General features: G+C 38.2%; 1 protein-coding gene across 2 annotated transcripts in view; it reads right to left on the reverse strand.

Moving 5' to 3' along the window:
• MYO1D (myosin ID) overlaps window positions 1–16,880 on the reverse strand; it is a 365,747-nt gene that overhangs the window by 162,431 nt on the left and 186,436 nt on the right. For both annotated transcript variants that reach the window (XR_001137662.1, XM_012648320.1), the window contains exons 19-20: window positions 16,275–16,379; window positions 9,735–9,848 (exon numbers count right to left, since the gene is read on the reverse strand). Coding sequence is in view for 1 of the 2 variants with exons in the window: in XM_012648320.1 (XP_012503774.1) it covers window positions 9,735–9,848; window positions 16,275–16,379 (219 nt within the window). In the remaining variant the exon portion in view is untranslated. The remainder of the gene's footprint in view (window positions 1–9,734; window positions 9,849–16,274; window positions 16,380–16,880) is intronic.

Genomic DNA, 16,880 nt, shown 5'->3' on the forward strand with positions numbered 1-16,880 from the left:
CAAGAATTTTTCAGTAGCTATGAGTTTATTGCATTTAAGGAGGGAGAGTTCGGTATAATGGGTAGTAGGAACAAGAGAGAGAAAAGACTACTGAAACAATCCCGGTGTGAAGGAGGCTTGGCACAAGGTAATAGTTGTAGAAATATGCATGATATATCAAAAGCAGATAAGATATTGGAATAATTTGGTTATGAAGAGAGTGGAAAAAACCCAAAATAATAAAAATAACAGCTGGCATTAGTGATGGGCAAATTATTAGTAGGTAAATATTGGATGGCAATATTTATCTTAGTTTTTATGCTAAATTCTAGTTGTTCACAGAAAACACAGGGGATCCATTCCACAGGCAGCTAGAAATACAGGCTTCGGTGAAGGCAATATAATAATAGCTTCGCCACAATGAAACATTTTCTAAAGTTCACTTACACGGTGGAGTTAGTTATATATGAGCAGTTTTTGTTGAGATATAGGTATAATCTGAAGATGTATGTGGATGCATACTATTCAAATAAAATCAATACTTCCTGACAACTTCAAATTTATATGAAATGCAAGGAATAGGAGACTAAATTAAATGAACTATGAGGAAACAGTCAGACAAGTTGAGATGAGATCAGTCCTAGACTCTTTAAAGTCATTGTCATGTAATACCAAGTTTTGGTGAGAATGTGGAGAAACCAGAACTCTCAAATACTGGAAGGAATGTAAAGGGAAGCAGCTGTTTTGGAAAACAGTTTGATAGTTTCTGAAAAAGTTAAACAGATGTCATATAATGGGATAATTCCACTCCTAGATATCTACCCAAGAGAAATAAAAACATAAGCCCACATAAAGACTTGTGAATGTACGTAGCAGCCAAATGCCCATTAGTCAACGGAGACACAAAATATGGTCTGAGACACAATGGAATATTACTCAGCAATAAAATGAACAAACTACTAATATATAGAACCACCTAGATGAACCTCAAAAACATTATGCTGAGGAGAGGAAGCTAGACCCAAAACAGTATCTATTGTATGATTCCACTCATATGAAATTTCTAGACAAGGTGAAAGTATAGACACAGAAAGAAGATCAGTGGTTTTGCAGGACTGAAGATGAGACTGGGGATTTAGAATAAATGGGGCATGAGAGAACTTTCTAGGGTAATGGTGATGATTGTACAACTGCATGAATTTACTAAAAGTAACTATGCCTTACAATGGGTAAATTTTATGGTATGTACATGTATTAAGTTTGCTAGGGCTGCCATAACAGAGTACCATGGACTGGGTGGCTTAAACAACAGAAATATATTTCCCCACAGTTCTGAACACTGGGAAGTCCAGGATAAAGGTACTGGCAGGCTTGGTTTCTTTCGAGGCCTCTCTCTTTGGCTTGTAGATGGTTGTCTTCTCCCTGTGTCTTCACCATGGTCTTTCCTTTGTGGGTGTCTGTGTCCTAATTTCTCCTTCTTGTAAGAACCCCAGTTATGTTGGATTAGGGCCTACCCATAGGACTTCACTTTAACTTAGCTCTTTGCAGATCTTATCTTCAAATACAGTCACGTTCTGAGGTAGGTACTGGAGGTTAGGTTCAACAAATAAATTTTGGGGGAACACAATTCAGCCCATAGCAGTAAATTATGCCTCAATAAAGCTGTTTTGAAAAGCCAACAACGTGGGAAAAAAGGGGGGGATGTATGTGTACGTAGGTACAATTCTAGACTAAAAGAGACCAAAGAGATGTAACTACCAAATGCCATATGGTGGAATAATTCTACTCCTAGATCTCTAAATATGAACCTAGATAGGATTCTGGTTTTTTTTAATTTCTATGCATATAATTTTAATAATGTTCCCTAAGTATTTCATAATCAAGGTTTTCTTCAAATCACTTTTAAGCGATGAAAGCAGTGAAGGACTCAAGGCTACAGTACATTTTGATAGTGTTTGATGGCTTTTTCAGGTCAATTAACTTAGTTTCTTGCAAATATAAATCAAGTTTGTTCCAGTTCCACAAGGACTCCCCCACAGTCTTTAAGACGGAGAAAAATCACTGGTTTTCCATGTGCTCCTATTTTGGCCTCTTCACTTAAGCTACAGACGTTCTTTTTTTTTTCAAATCCATCGCAGCTGCATTTACATTATCCCCCTCAATGCAGATACGATGCATTCCTCCAGTCTTGTTTTTCTGCAGAAAACCTGCTGTCACTTCCAATGGACGAAGCAGTTTGATCTTGGTGTTTCCCAAGTTGACAAAAACAACAGATACTCCATGTTTGGGAAGAGGGACCGCCTCACTTACCTGGGCCCCCAGTACATTCTTATAAAATGTAGCAGCCTTTTCCAAATCTGGCCCTGCTATGGCTACATGATTGAGTCTACCCCAGTTCCACACAGGATCTGCCACCTGATGCAAAGGTTGTGATGTGATAAAAGCTCTTAGTGTTGGAACTGAACTTTGGAGTCTGGAAAAAAGCCCTGCAGCTTCCACAGCTGCTGCTTTCAGCATGCACGCCATCTTGGGAAGCACAGGATTCTGTTTTTTAAAAAAAGGATTAAAAGGCAGTCTTTGAATAATCAGGGAAATACAAATATATCCTGGATATTAGATGATATTGCAGAAATATTAATTTTGACATGAACATGGTATTGTGGTTAGAAAGGAGAATATTCTTATTCTCAGGAGATACATACATGAGTATTTTAGGGGTGAAGTGTCATAAGAGAGCAATAAAACAAGTATGGCAAAAAAATCCACTTACTGAATCTAGATGGGGAGCACATGGGTGTTCCCTGCACTATTCTTTCAACTTAACTATAAGTTTGAAATATTTCATAATAAAAAGTCAGAGGGGCTGGGCACAGTGGCTCACATTCATATTTCTATAATAGCACTTTGGGAGGCCGAGGAGGCAGGATCACTGAGGCCAGGAGTTTGAGACCAGCTTGAGCAACATAGCAAAACCCTGTTTCTACAAAAAATAGAAAAATTATCCAGGTGTGGTGGTGCACACCTGTAGTCCCAGATACTCAGTAGGCTGAGGCAAGAGGATCACTTGAGCCCAGGAGTTTGAGGTTGCACTGATCTTATGATGATGCCACTGCACTCTAGCCTGGGCAACAGAGTGACACCCTGTCTCAAAAAAAAAAAAAGTCAGAGGGATAGAACTAGTAGTGAACTCTGAGCGACGAGAAAGCTCTCAAGTTAGGAAAGAGATGCATATCAAAGATTTCCTTTATTTCTTTCCTTCCTTGCTAACTGAGGTAGAAAATATATTCTTCTAAAGCTTGCGCCCAATTTTAGCTCTTTATAAGTGAGAAAATGGTTAGTGTCTATGTCTGCTACATACGGTCCAGAATAAAACACAACATAGATTTTAGAATTTTTAAAGTTTGGCATGGAGGAGGCCAAGGAGTCTGGCTATAGCTGATTAGAATAACAATTGTCAAGACCTCCTTTTTAAAAAATTATTATTTTTTTAGAGATGGAGTCTTGCTCTGTGGTCTGGGATAGAGTACAGTGGCATGATCACAGCTCACTGCAGTCTTAAACTTCTGGCTTCAAGTGATCCTCCTACCTTGGCCTCCCAAAGTACTGGGATTATTGGTGCCCTGAAACAAAACTTCTTTTAGTAAGAATGGCAAACGGTAGCCTGGGGCTAAAGATGGCCCATAGATATGTTTTGTTTGTCTTGCATGGCATTTTAATGTTAGTTCACAACACTTAACAATCAGGAGAACTTATGTAAAATGCAGACTTACTTATGATTTTTCTAGCAAACCCAAAGTTTGGCACGCTGGACTCAAGCATGGCTGTAACCACCTGGACTGGAGTGCTGGCATAGTGGGGTATGCACCTCATTCACTTCTGTGCCTGACTGACTCCTACAGGCATGTGACTCTGTGGGTAAACAAGACGCTGTCCCTTCTGATGGGATTCCCTTTGCCACCATCCCTGGCTCTCCTTCCCTTCACATGGTTGTGGCAAATGAGAGTGTTATGCTGGGAAGAAGTGAAATGGAAAGGAGGGATCTGGGCATTTATTGTAATTTTAGAGTTTGTAAAACCTTTGTTCAACAGTAATTAAAGGAGTAATTGGCACAGGGATAACCGAGAGATCCACAAAGCAGTGCAGAACAATCAGAAAGAGACACAGGGACACCTGGCTATGACAAACGCAGCAATGAAGAACAATGGGGAAAAGATGGTCTTTCCCCTGCAGAATACACACTCACACACGCGTGCTATTAATATAAACCACAATCAATGTGGTGATTAAAAAAACATACTAGGAAACAACTTAGGACTTAAAGAGGAACTCACAACGGAAATGACAAAATAATTAGAAATGAACAAGGAAAGAACTGCACATAATACGTGAAGTTCAGCCCAAACCATTCTTAAATACAAATTTACATTCTTCAGTGTATTGTTTAAAGCTAAATTTAAAAACTAAAGCAGTTAAGGCCCCAACTAAAAAAAGCTAGAAAAAGAACAACCTGAAGAATGGAGAAGAAAAAATAAGACCAGAGGTAAACGAAAACAAATCAATAAAAGTGATAGACCTCTAGCAAACCGATCTTGGAAGAGACGAGAAAAAGCACGTGCAATCAATATTAGGAACACGGAGGGGTCTGTAACTGCGGGGACAATTAAGGGCTCTTCACTCCAGGCCCTCCCTCAGGTCACTGCCAGCCCACGGTGCCCTGGTTTAGTTAGTGCCTCCTCTCCCCTCCAAGGAACAGCTGAGGACTGCTTCCATAAGTGTAGGACGTGGGGGTGCAGGTTTCCTTGCACAGATGTGAGGCAGACATTGCCATAACAAGTTTCACATAATGTACGATAGATAACGGGTCACACATCACTGTCTTTAAGTATGTCCAAATCTCCCCCAGCCTTGAACGACCATTTACCTCACTCGCTTCACTTTCCTCTTTGACTTACAGGCTCCTCTTACCACCCTTTACAGGTAACTTGCTTTCTTCTTTCCCCTTTCATCCTCCTCCCCTTTGTACTGAGGTATCACATGCATACAATAGCGTGCACAAATCTCAGATGAACAGCTTGATGAGTTTTTATGTCTGTACACACCTGTGAAACTACCACCAGAATAAGGTATTAAATATGTCTAGCCTCCCAGAAGGCTCCTTCCTCCCCGCTCATGTCTGTGCTTTTGCTGTTCCTCCTGCCTACAAAACTTTTCCACCAAGTACACATATGGTTCATTCTTTAACTCTGTGAAGTCTCTGCTTAAATGTCAACTTCTCAGTGAGGCCTGATCACCCTGTATAAAATTATAACACCTCTCACACTCTTTATCTTCTTTTTTAATTTTATTTTTCCTTTATCATTTTTCATGAATTATATTGTGTATATGTATATATATGCACCTATGTGTATGTATATACACACATATACTTTCCCTCACTGGAATGTAAATTCCATGAGGGCAGAGATTGTAACTATTTTGACATTTGTGTCCCTAATACCTATGTGGCTGGCACATAATGAACATTTAGTAATTATTTGAATTGAGTGGTTTAGTCATTGAGGGTGTGATGAGACAATCTTGTGCACAGCTGCCTAAAATCCCAAATGAAGGTAATTTCTAGACTGCCATTTTCTGTAAGTCAGGTGTAACTTAGAATCCCCCACCCTGCCTATCTACTTGCACCCTTATGTCTCTGTTCATTACAACTCAAGATCTAGCAGGAAGAAACAAGCACCAGGGTGTTGCAAGAAGCAACTCTCAGAGGGGTTGTATGACTGGCTGCAGCATCTCAACAAAGAGGAGCCAACGAGGATCTCTCCACCCAGCATGGAAATCCAGCAGCTCAAGGTCTGAAGGGACGAAGACGTTAATTAACCTATTGCTGGTGACCCGCGGGGGATGGCTGTTGTGTCTACTGAAGCTGAGAAGTTGGGGCGCTTGGTTGCTGACTTACCCAAGTTCAATGCATCAGGAGATTAAGGATAGGGGAACTGGTTGAGTACGTTTTACAGTGCGTTAGGAAAGCAACAACTACTGGTCCCACATTGCCTGGCTGTGACTGTTAAAGAAACAGAAGGAACACTGCACTAAGAGCACTTGTGAAGACTAGGTTCAGAAACTCATTAGACACGTTGCCAAATCGCAGCATCAGCTGAATTCTCTCACCCATGCTGGGGGTTCATGAGCACCATTGTCAGTCCTGTTTGACAAAGACTGTGATCCTGCTCACAGAAGTGGGGGTGGCTGGGAAGAGTCCAGGGACCTAGGATTCCTGGAGAACCTGGCCTATCTGAAGCACTTCTCCCCTGCTGCTCCTTTCCACTGGGAAAACCTAACGACTCGGCGCAATATGCAGCATGATCTGCAGCATGATCAAGGTCCAAACGTGGCTTGAGCCTAAGGACAACTGTCATAAATAGTAGAGGGAACAGATCAATTATGCCCAAAATGAATAGGAAGAATTATCCAAGTTATACCAGAAAAAGTCGGGAAAGACTATGCACAGATTTGCAAGTGTTTGACAAGAACAAAAGTACCCATTTGGATCCTGCAGCATTGGTTGCTATGGTGAGGCCTCATCTGAGATGCTGTTCGATGTGTTCCTGCAGGATGAAACTCTAATGGTTTCTTGGGTTGGCTGATTCAGACCTTGGCCCAGGGCTGACCCATGCTGTCTGGCAAGAAAGAGGCGATTGTGAGCGAGACGACAGACAAAGAGAAGTAGAGACTGCAAGAAGGGCAGGAACTTAGACTGTGCCACAGGCAGGTTGTGGAGGAGAGCGCATTCCCGTAGAGCTGGCTTGAAACCCGAATGGTGGCATTTCCTGGGTTTCCACGAGATTCCTTTCCCTTATTACCAAGTGTATCCTTATTAAAAACAAAACAAAACATGACTTAAGATAATATTTGGTATCTGGCTGCAAGTCAGAAAAGTCTAAGTAAAACAGGAAAGGAGCTCTTATAGAAGGAGAAATGCAAGGAGGAGAATGAGAGAAGGGTGGGTACCCTAAGCCTGTATGTTTTTATTGACTACTCTTATTTCTGAAAACTTTTCAATTTGATTCTGCAACATTGTGTTCCCATATTTCTTTTCTTTCCTAGAATGATTCATAAACTTATGGAACTGAAGGGAAATTGGAGTGCATTTACTTAGCACATTAAAAAAGCAATGAGACAATGGAGGCCCATAAAGAAATTTGCTTTTTATTCCATTTCCTTCATTGGTGATTTTCTTTTTCTCACCATTTAACTGTGGATGTTCTTGAATAATCTGCCCCCTTTCTCCCACTACACTCATCATTTCAGCCTCCAATTATACATGGATCCACTCTTAAATTTTAATCTTAAGTGCTGAATTCTTTCCTACTCTATAGAATTAGACTTCCAATTATCTATGGAAAGTATACTTGTAAGCTTCACCAGTGCCTCAACCTCAACAGGGTTAAAATTGGAATCACTTTCCTTCTTCCTCTCTCAGCTTCTCCAACACTATTCTTAGTATCATCGTGCTTTAAAAAAGGCTCCTTGTCTTAAACTTCATCTTTAATTTCAAAATATTTCAATCATACTGAAAAAAGTATAAAGAATAATATAACAAATATCCATGTCTCCACCACCTAGAATTAGTATCTTGCCATATTTGCCTCAGACTTAAAAAAAAATATAGATCCAGTTGGGAGTATCCTACCCCATCCAATTTGCTCCCTCTGAAAAGGTCACTGTCCTTCTGAAGTGAGTTTCTCCCAGAAGCAGAGCCTGAGATGAAGGCTGATGAGCCTGCAGAGCAGGTGTGGGAGGTGCAGGGACACTGGCAAGGGAGTGGGGAGGTGGTTCAGGGAAGGAGAGGCCGCCACCACTGCAGGCAACTGCAGCTTACTCCTTCAGGGAAGCTCTAGGAAATGGTGAGACAGCCTGGAATTATCCTGGCTGATGAATGATGTAGCTGGAGTATTTATATCCCCACGCCCATTATGCATTGAGTGGCTGGGCACTTCCAGCCTCCATGAGTGAGGGCAAAGCGAGTTCTGGCAGCCTGAGGGCAGCCCTTTTGACAAAGATGTTGGCTACTGGAAATTAGGCTGGTGCACACAAGAATGGTACGGACTATAAGGGGATATGGGTGAAATACTGAGCGCATCTGTGACAGTGCGTATCCATCCCGTTGACATTGTTCTACGTTTACTGCAATACTTAAACATTGTTCACAAGCTTATAATTCCACGTCCTACTTAAAAAATAATAAAAAGTAAACATTGTTAATTTTTATGATATTATATGACATTACTAATAACATTAACAATGACGATGATAAAGGAAAATAGTGACTGTAAATATAAACCAGTTAACATGAATAATCTGCCCCCTTCCTATGAAAAAGGAAGATTGTTTGAGAAAATAACTTCAGTTCAAAGAGTTAACTATTTATGGTATTTATTATCACGTGCCTGATGGATCTCCTCTTTATAGAAAGCAAAGGAAAGAAATAAAATGCATACCACAGCTTATTTTTGTTTGGTTCTATACTTCATTAGACTTTGACAAAATACGATTTTCTCCCTCATCTTCCTTCACCTTCTACTTCAAGATTGCAGGGTTATCAGGCTTAAACTGTGATTGAGATAGAAGATTATACGTCTTTGCTAAGAAGACTATATACGATCAAAAGTGTCTTAGAATATTTTCTTCTTAGCTGCAACTCACTGGCCTTTCTCTTGAAAGGAAAAAAAGGTGCGTGTGGTGTGTGTGTGTGTGTGTGTGTGTGTGTGTGTGCGCGCTGTGTGTGGTGTTTGTGGGAAGGTGCATAATGAAGACAAATATCAACCCATATCAGGGCATTTCAAATCATTCAGCAAAACCAGGAACAGTTGGCCTTCATTATACCTTACAAACAAAAGAACCCCTGATTTAACAAAATAAACTTCAAAACAATATGTCTCCTATTCTCTTCTGCAGAGACCAAAAGGATTTAAAATAATCTCTAAATAATACTCCTCATAGATTCCAGTATGAGACAAACAGAGGCTTCCCTCTTTAAGAACTAGCAGACAGAGAAAAATCACCAGACACATGAAAAGATCCCACAGTCCAGTAGGATCTTTCGGAAGAATCAGAACAAACAGTCATTTGTAAATCAGATTCCGTTAAGAAGGAAAAGCTCAAAAAAGAGCAACTCATATTGAGATTCAAGGAGATACCCACCAAATTTCATATTTCAAATACAAAATGATTACAGAATTTGAAAACCCTTTGGCTGTAGTGAACAGAGTGGATTTAGATCAGAGATCAAACAACCAGCAATTAAATGTGTATAAAATATATTGTGAAAAGAATTCTGGAAGCAGCATAAATTTCAGATTTAAAAGAGCAGTAATGTTTTCATAAAGTAATCCCCTACTGTTTGTTCTACCTGATTCCATTTCCATATAAAAACAAACTTTATGAAAATAAATACAAAAATACTGTATTATATGCCAGCACATTTAAGCAGCGAGTAGGATTAGGAAAAGAGAAAGATCACATAGAATCCATAGTACTTGGACTTTTAAAAAAATATCTTCATTAATCTGTTGGAAGCTTTGACTCTTCCTTATAGAAAACTGTACATTTGTACAAAACACAAGATTGGCATAAAATTTCAGGAATGCATGGGCTTCCTAAAGCCCCAAAGATCCTAGAAGTCAGCCTATCAACCCATTAGTGGTCCATGAGCAGCAGGTTAAGAATCTTTCATTCAGAGAGAAGCACAAAGTACTTACGTTGTACAGAGGGATAGTCTTCATCACCTTGTACTGTTTAGTGGGATCCATTTTATACAGGTGACGGTCAGTGACAAAAATTGCTCGGTCTTCCACCTTACTAAATCGATTCACCTGTAAGAGAACAAGCCAATAAACCATAGCATTAATATCTCTTCACGAATGAAACCAAGTTGGCTGAGTGGAGACAAATTCTGCACTAGAAGTGTACCATGTATGGCAACTCTAATGGATGCAATAAAGATCTAAAAGGAGTGGCAGCTTCCAGATTTGTGGAATTTGGCAGTTGAAATCTGACAATTTTACAATTTAACAAGGAAAATAGGAAAACCACAAAAGAATTAAAGGACTAAAACCATGTAACCCAGACACCATCAAGGAAGTGAAAAGACAAACCTACAGAATGGGAGAAAATTTTTGCAAGTGACATATCTGATAAAGGACTTGTATTTAGAATATATGAAAAACTAATATAACCCAATAATTAAAAGACATAACCCACTTACACAGAGGAATGACATGAAGCCCTTGGTTATAATAAGAAGTTGAGACTAGTATATGGGTATGAGACAGATAAGAAACCAGTAACTAAAAATAATTTCATATAATTATATAAGGAAAATAAAGCTAGATAATGAGAGTGGAAGAAAATATGTGTGTGTGTGTGTGTGTGTGTGTGTGTGTGTGTGTGTGTGTGTTTCTGTAGAGTGCTGCTTTATTAGACAGAGGATCATGTGGGACAGAGAATGTCCACATTTGCAGGTAAATCTTTTCCTAAGAGACAGAATTAACCACAGGACATTTTATAAATAAGTAGTTAGCTTCTTGTTAATTAGGATGTTCAATCTTAGACTTGAAACATTCAAGGTATTAATATTTCAATCAAGGTATCTAGCACTAAAAATCTTCAAACTGTTGCCATGCCATATTTTTCAGTGATCAGAAGGAAAAAGAAAGCAAACAAAAATAAACAAAGACCTAAAAAACTCTCTCCAACTAGAATAGAAGGCATAGTTGTGATATACATATCCCCCCAACCCCTCTTCCAAGTTCTTATTTACAAGATGCAATCAAAGATGTTAGAGATTAATTTAAAAGCATTGGTAGCTTCAGTAGGATATTCAGATAACCAAATTAGGATACCCAAGATATAGCAAACTGAAATTCAAATATTAGTTTGAATTTTATTCAATCTTCTCCTTTTTGCCTCATAGTTTTAGAAATCAGTCAATTCTCTAAACATTTCTTTTATAACCAATGCATATGTTTTAGTTTTCGACTTGACAAAAAATGGTGTCTGTAATTAAAAGAAAGTCTATGTGGTGAAATAATTATTACTCTTAATAAATAACTTCTCATAGCAACAGTTTTTGCCATAACAGATGACTGGCACTTGTCAGAAGACTGGAAAGTAGGTAAGTGAAGAGCTTCTGTATCAGCATTTTTCTAAGTTGTTCTGCACAACACTAGCCTTATGTAGAGCTTTGCAAAAGAAAGGGTTCCATGGGCAAGTTGGTTTGAGAAACACTGTAAACCACAGCCTCCACTAGGATATTCATAACCCATGAATATATTAAAGTCTCTGAGAATTCTGTACTTAACGAGCATGTTTAACCTGGTATTTCTAAAATACTTTTAATTATGAAACCCTTTTTCAACAAACACCTATTAATGTTCAATAGAACATTGGTTCTAATAAAAACCCATGTTGGAAAAACACTAATCATCGTTTATATCAATCTTAGAATATGTAGAATAGAGAACATCTAAAATAGAAACTGAATAATAAGTAAAAGTCATGCTCCTCATCTTCTGTGGAATCATATTGAAAATATATAAGTGTAGTGCAAAAAGAATATGATTAAAAAAACTTGTTACATAATTTCACAAGGTCACTCCAGAGTCAAAACAAGTAGGTCCTACTTATATCCTTTTTATATGTCCATGAGTAAATCTAAAAAACAACAAATAAAAACCTCAAAGCAACAATTGTTTTGAAGCTCTGTTTAGAAATATTACATTCTTTTATGTGCAAAAAATGTAATTTCTAAAGAGAACACACTAAAAATCTTTACCTTCTGTTTAAGCAGCTCAAATTATCCCTAAAACATGAATCGAGTGAGTGGGAGGACAAGTAAAGTAAAAGCCTTCGGTTGCATAATTTAGCTATATCAAAACAACAGAGTAAAAAAATTTTACATACATATATGTACATCCTGGATTTAATTTAATTTAATATAATTATGGTATAGGAACACTATTTTCTTCCACTTAAATTCATAAAGTAAAAGGAAAACTCAATTATAGACTCAGTATTTAATAAGATCTCATCTTGTTTCTTCTATTATCCAAAGCTAAAATCTTTGACCAAAGATAAAATCCGTACCATCTTGTTTTTCCCTAAACACTTACAAGTGATCTGTTTAGAGGTTTAGTCAGTACCACAGGGGGCCACAGATAAAGTTTCCTTGGAGAGTCAGACAATTATGGGTGAGAGTAGCTACTTGCAGAAGTCTTCTACCTTAGAGGATGTTTTATAACTGTGGTTGGTTAATGGAAAGTGGCTGTTTCAAAAAGAATCAAGCATAAAGCAAAGGGCTTTTCTGAAATCGTATCAAATGTATCCTTGGCAATGAAAGGTTTCTAAAGAAGACATTATTTAAGCTAAAGAAGACATTACTTAAGTGTGAGGAAAGAGTATTTTGCATTGAATTTACAAATACAGGAGCATGAATGTTTCGGGTTTTAATCAAGCAGGACGCAGAGAGAGACCTACTCTCTCTAGGACATAGAGTTGTCATTGCCAGAAAGATAGAGATACTAGACTTTTCAGCAGAAGATGACTTGATTCTTAAAACCATTCAATTTTCTTTGTTCAACTGTTCTACTTACTAATTTGACTTCCCAGATAACTTGATAAATAGAAAGGGGGTATACTAGACAGAGGATTTGAGAACTCACCGAAATGGTACATTCCTTTGTTACATTCACAAACTGGCATGATGGCTTATACATTTTTGTATGTGTGAATCTGGTTAGCGAAAGTCTTTTCTTAATTGTCTGATCAACTCTAGGGTACACTCGAGTTTCTGGACCTTAGAGCTCAGAATTAAACTCTAGAGTGCAGTAACCATGCCAAGATATTGCCAGCAATCTTTCCTTGATGACATTTATTTCATTCTAACTTTAAAACTTGCTGCTTTCTATTTTGTTAAAAAGCCTATATTATATTGATTTGAACTCTTCTTCCTTATGACATCCAAACACTACAATATAATAAGAAATACATATTTGGTCTGTGTCCTGGTTCCTGATACAGAGCTCCCAAAATTCTTGTGATTTTATGATGGGGGGGTAGGATCATCTTTTGTTACAATGTTTAGTCTTAGTCCCAGGGTCCTGACACAAGAGCTTCTCACTGCTAATGAGGTGACTGGTGACTGGAGCCTCCTAGATAGTTTCAGGATCGGGGCTGGTTGCCAGGAAGACCAAGGCATGATTAGAGAGTCAGAACTTTCAGCCCCATCTGCTCATCTCCACGGAGGGAAGAAAGGCTGGAGATTAAGTTAATTGCCAATGATTTCATCAATCATGCCTATGTAATAAAACCTCCATACACCCTAAACTGTGGGGTTTGCAGAGCTTTTGGGTTGGTGGAGGCATCTACATGCCAAGAAGCCACAATCTTTGTCTTGAAATTGTGGTGTTTAGACCACTGACATTTAGTGTGATTATCCATATGGCTAGGTTTAAATCTGTCATTTTTCAATTTGTTTTCTATTAGTCCAATTTGTTCTTTGTTCCCTTTCCCACATATTAGGCCACGTGAAGCTGTCTGACAGCTTCCTCATGCTTTGTTTTGTTTTGAGTCTTTTTATCTCTCTTTGTGTTTAATTCTGGGTAGTTTGTTTTATTGCTGTATCTTCAAATTCACTACTCTTTCTTCTGCAAACTTTAATCTGCTGTTAATCCCACTGAGTGTACTTTTTCTCTCATTGTGATTTTCATCTTTGTAAGTTCACGCAGGTCGTTTCTAAATCTCCCATGTGTTTATTTAACATGTTCAATCTTTCCCCTAGCTTTCTGAAACTATGGAATACAATTATAATAATTGTTTTAATGACCTTGTCTGTTAATTCTATAATCTGGGTCAGTTCTGGGTCAGTTTGAATGATTGATTTTTCTGCTCATTATGGGTTGTAGTCTCCTATTGTTTTATGTGTCTGGTAGTTTATTTTTTTTTCTTTCTTTTTTTTTAGAGAAGGGGTCCCACTCTGTTGCTCAGGCTGGAGTGCATCAGTGTGATCATAGCTCACTGCAACCTCAAACTCCTGGGCTCAAGAGATTCTCCTGCCTCAGCCTCCTGGGTAGCTGGGACTACAGGTGCATGCTTACGACACTTGGCTAATTTCTCTATTTTCTGTAGGGACAGAGTCTTGCTGTGTTGCCCAGGCTGCTCTTGAACTCCTGGCCTTAAGTGATCCTCCTGCCTCGGCCTCCCAAAGTGCCGGGATTACAAGTACAAGCCATTGCATCCAGCCTGTCTGGTAATTTTTGATTAGACGTCATGCATTCTGACTTTTACCCTCTAGGTGCTAGATATTTTTATATTCCTATAAACATTTTTGAGCATGGTTCTGGGATGCTGTTAGGTTACTTAGAAACAGTTTGATTCTCTCTGGTTGTGCTTTTTAGATTTATTGGGTAGGATCAGAGCAGTTTTTGGTCAAGGGCTAATTATTCCTCCCTACTGAGGCAAGACCCTTGTCAGTACTCTTCACCCAATGCCTCATGAATCACGAGGCTTTCCAGTTCGGCTGGTAGGAACAGGCACTATTTGCAACCCTGTGCCAGTAGTGGGAACTGTTACTTCTAATCCCCTTTGGGTTGTTCTTTCCTAGCCTTGAGTCATTTTCTCACATGCATGTGCTGATCGGTACTTAGCTGAATATTTGAAGTGGATCCTCTTAAGATCTACGGGCTTTTCTCACAGTGTCACTTTCTCTTCTCTGGTACTCTACTCTGTGAATCTAGCTGCCTTGGTTTCTCCCAGCTGTCAGCTTTGTCTTTTCAACAGGGAGTCTACTGGGCCCTGCCTTGGCTTCCCCTTGCTCCTGCCACGGACTGGAAAGTCTCTCTAGGCAGAAAGCTAATGGTAAGGCTCACCTCATTTTTCTCATATTTAGGAATCACTGTCTTTCCCTGATGTCCACTGTCTTGAAAACCAATGTTTCACACATTTGGCCCTCCCCCAACATACATCCTTTTCACATTCATTTTAACAACTACACTGTCTTCTACTGTGCACATAATCTATTAATCCAATCACTTAATGATTCATATTTACAATTTCTAGTTTTTTGGGTGTTACATTGTACAAACCTGTACACATATATATCTTTGGATATCTGTGAAAACATATTTTTAGGGTAAATCTGAGTTGTAGAATTCCTAGATTAAGTAGTATGGACACTTTACATTTTGATAGATACTGCCAAATTGTCCATTCGAAAAGACTGTCTCTTATACTCCTACCAGTAGTTTTTCCTTAAATCCTCACAAACATTGGTCAAACACTTCAAAGTCTGCCAGATTTTAGTTGAAAAATATTTCATTATTTTGATCTGAATAATACTGTAATTATATATTTTTTTAAAAAAAGATTTGAAATGAAGCATCTGTAAAGCTACCTAAACTTGGACCTTTGTTACAAGGTTAATTCTTTAATAATTTTCTTAATTCCTCCTTTGGATACTGTCGTATTTATGTCAGCATCTCTTCTTGGGTCAACCTAGGCAATATTTTTTCTTAAAGTTGCCATTTCATTAATATTTAAAAATTCGTTTGGATAATTTTACAATTTCAATTTCTTCTCTTTATATTCTTCTAAATGAGTATTTTAAGGTTTTTAAAAATCTGCTGTGTCCCTTGCCTTCCACTTTCCAACTTCCACATTCCCACTGGCCCAACTGCTGTCACCTCCAGGTAAATGACAGTTGACACATCCTGCTTCAGACAAGCAAATGGACTCTAGCATGTAACCTTCCCCCCACCTTTGAAATCTCAAAATGTCTTATTCTTCTTTTCCAAACTATGTTCTTCTTCCCCTCAACCCTGTTTTTTAAAAAATACAGTAATGATATATGTATAAAAAGTACTAAATGACCATTAAATACAAAGCAGATCCATAGATGCTATGAAAGATACACATGCAATAAAATACAAATCCCTGGCCTCAAGGAGGCCCCCACCTTGTTTTAAAAAGAAATGTTTATTAAAAATATTCACTTCCCTTAGGAAGGCTTAACAGCCTAACTCTAAAATTGTAATCTCAGCCATGCCAACAATGCTTTAGCACAGACAAGTATAGCTCACTGATGATATAGCTAGTTATGTAGCTAGTTATATTTTATTACAGGCATACTTAAGTGAGTTTCATCTGAATTAGTCTTTTTTTTTTTAAAAAAAAAACCCCATTCTTGCCTCCATCCCTGAATCAGCCTTTTCTTTCCAAGATGATCTGTTTCAGGCTTGCCTTACCTTACGGACATGACAGGAAAAGAGGACATTCATGTATTTGTCCTTCCGTTTCAGTTCATTAGCAACAGGGACAAAAGTGCCTGAGGTCTGAGGTGTATCTGGCTTCTGAAAGAAAAAGGAAACAAGTTAAAATGAGTATGCTTTGCATTTTAGATAAAAAGGCAATCTTTTAGCATATTGCTTTATAACTATACTTACATAGTTTCACACATGTACTTTTTATCTCCTCACTCCAGATAGTAAGCTACTAAATGGTTGTTATCACATCAAAAGTCCTATAAAATTTTAAAAATAGAGAATGGAAGAGAGGAAGAAATGTAGCTCTGGGAAGAACTATAAAGGTGGTGATTAAAAATAGTTGCTGAGTTATGCAAGGCAAGGTTTAAATGGTCAAAGGCCAGGTTAATGGAGTGTACCTAACACATGTGGATATAACACAGAGAACCCTTTCAAAAGTGGGGGAAACATTAAATGTCGTACATTTCGAAGCAACAAAATCTTCTAATTTAGTATCTCTCACAGATATTTAGTTTTGAAAGGTGTTTTCTTCTTCCTGCAAATTCTTGAAGAAACATTCTTCCCTTTCCAAAGAGAGCAGGAGTAGAT

The sequence above is a fragment of the Propithecus coquereli genome, unplaced genomic scaffold (assembly GCF_000956105.1).
Source record: "Propithecus coquereli isolate 6110/MARCELLA unplaced genomic scaffold, Pcoq_1.0 Scaffold281, whole genome shotgun sequence".
In the NCBI taxonomy this organism is placed as follows: Eukaryota; Metazoa; Chordata; class Mammalia; order Primates; family Indriidae; genus Propithecus; species Propithecus coquereli.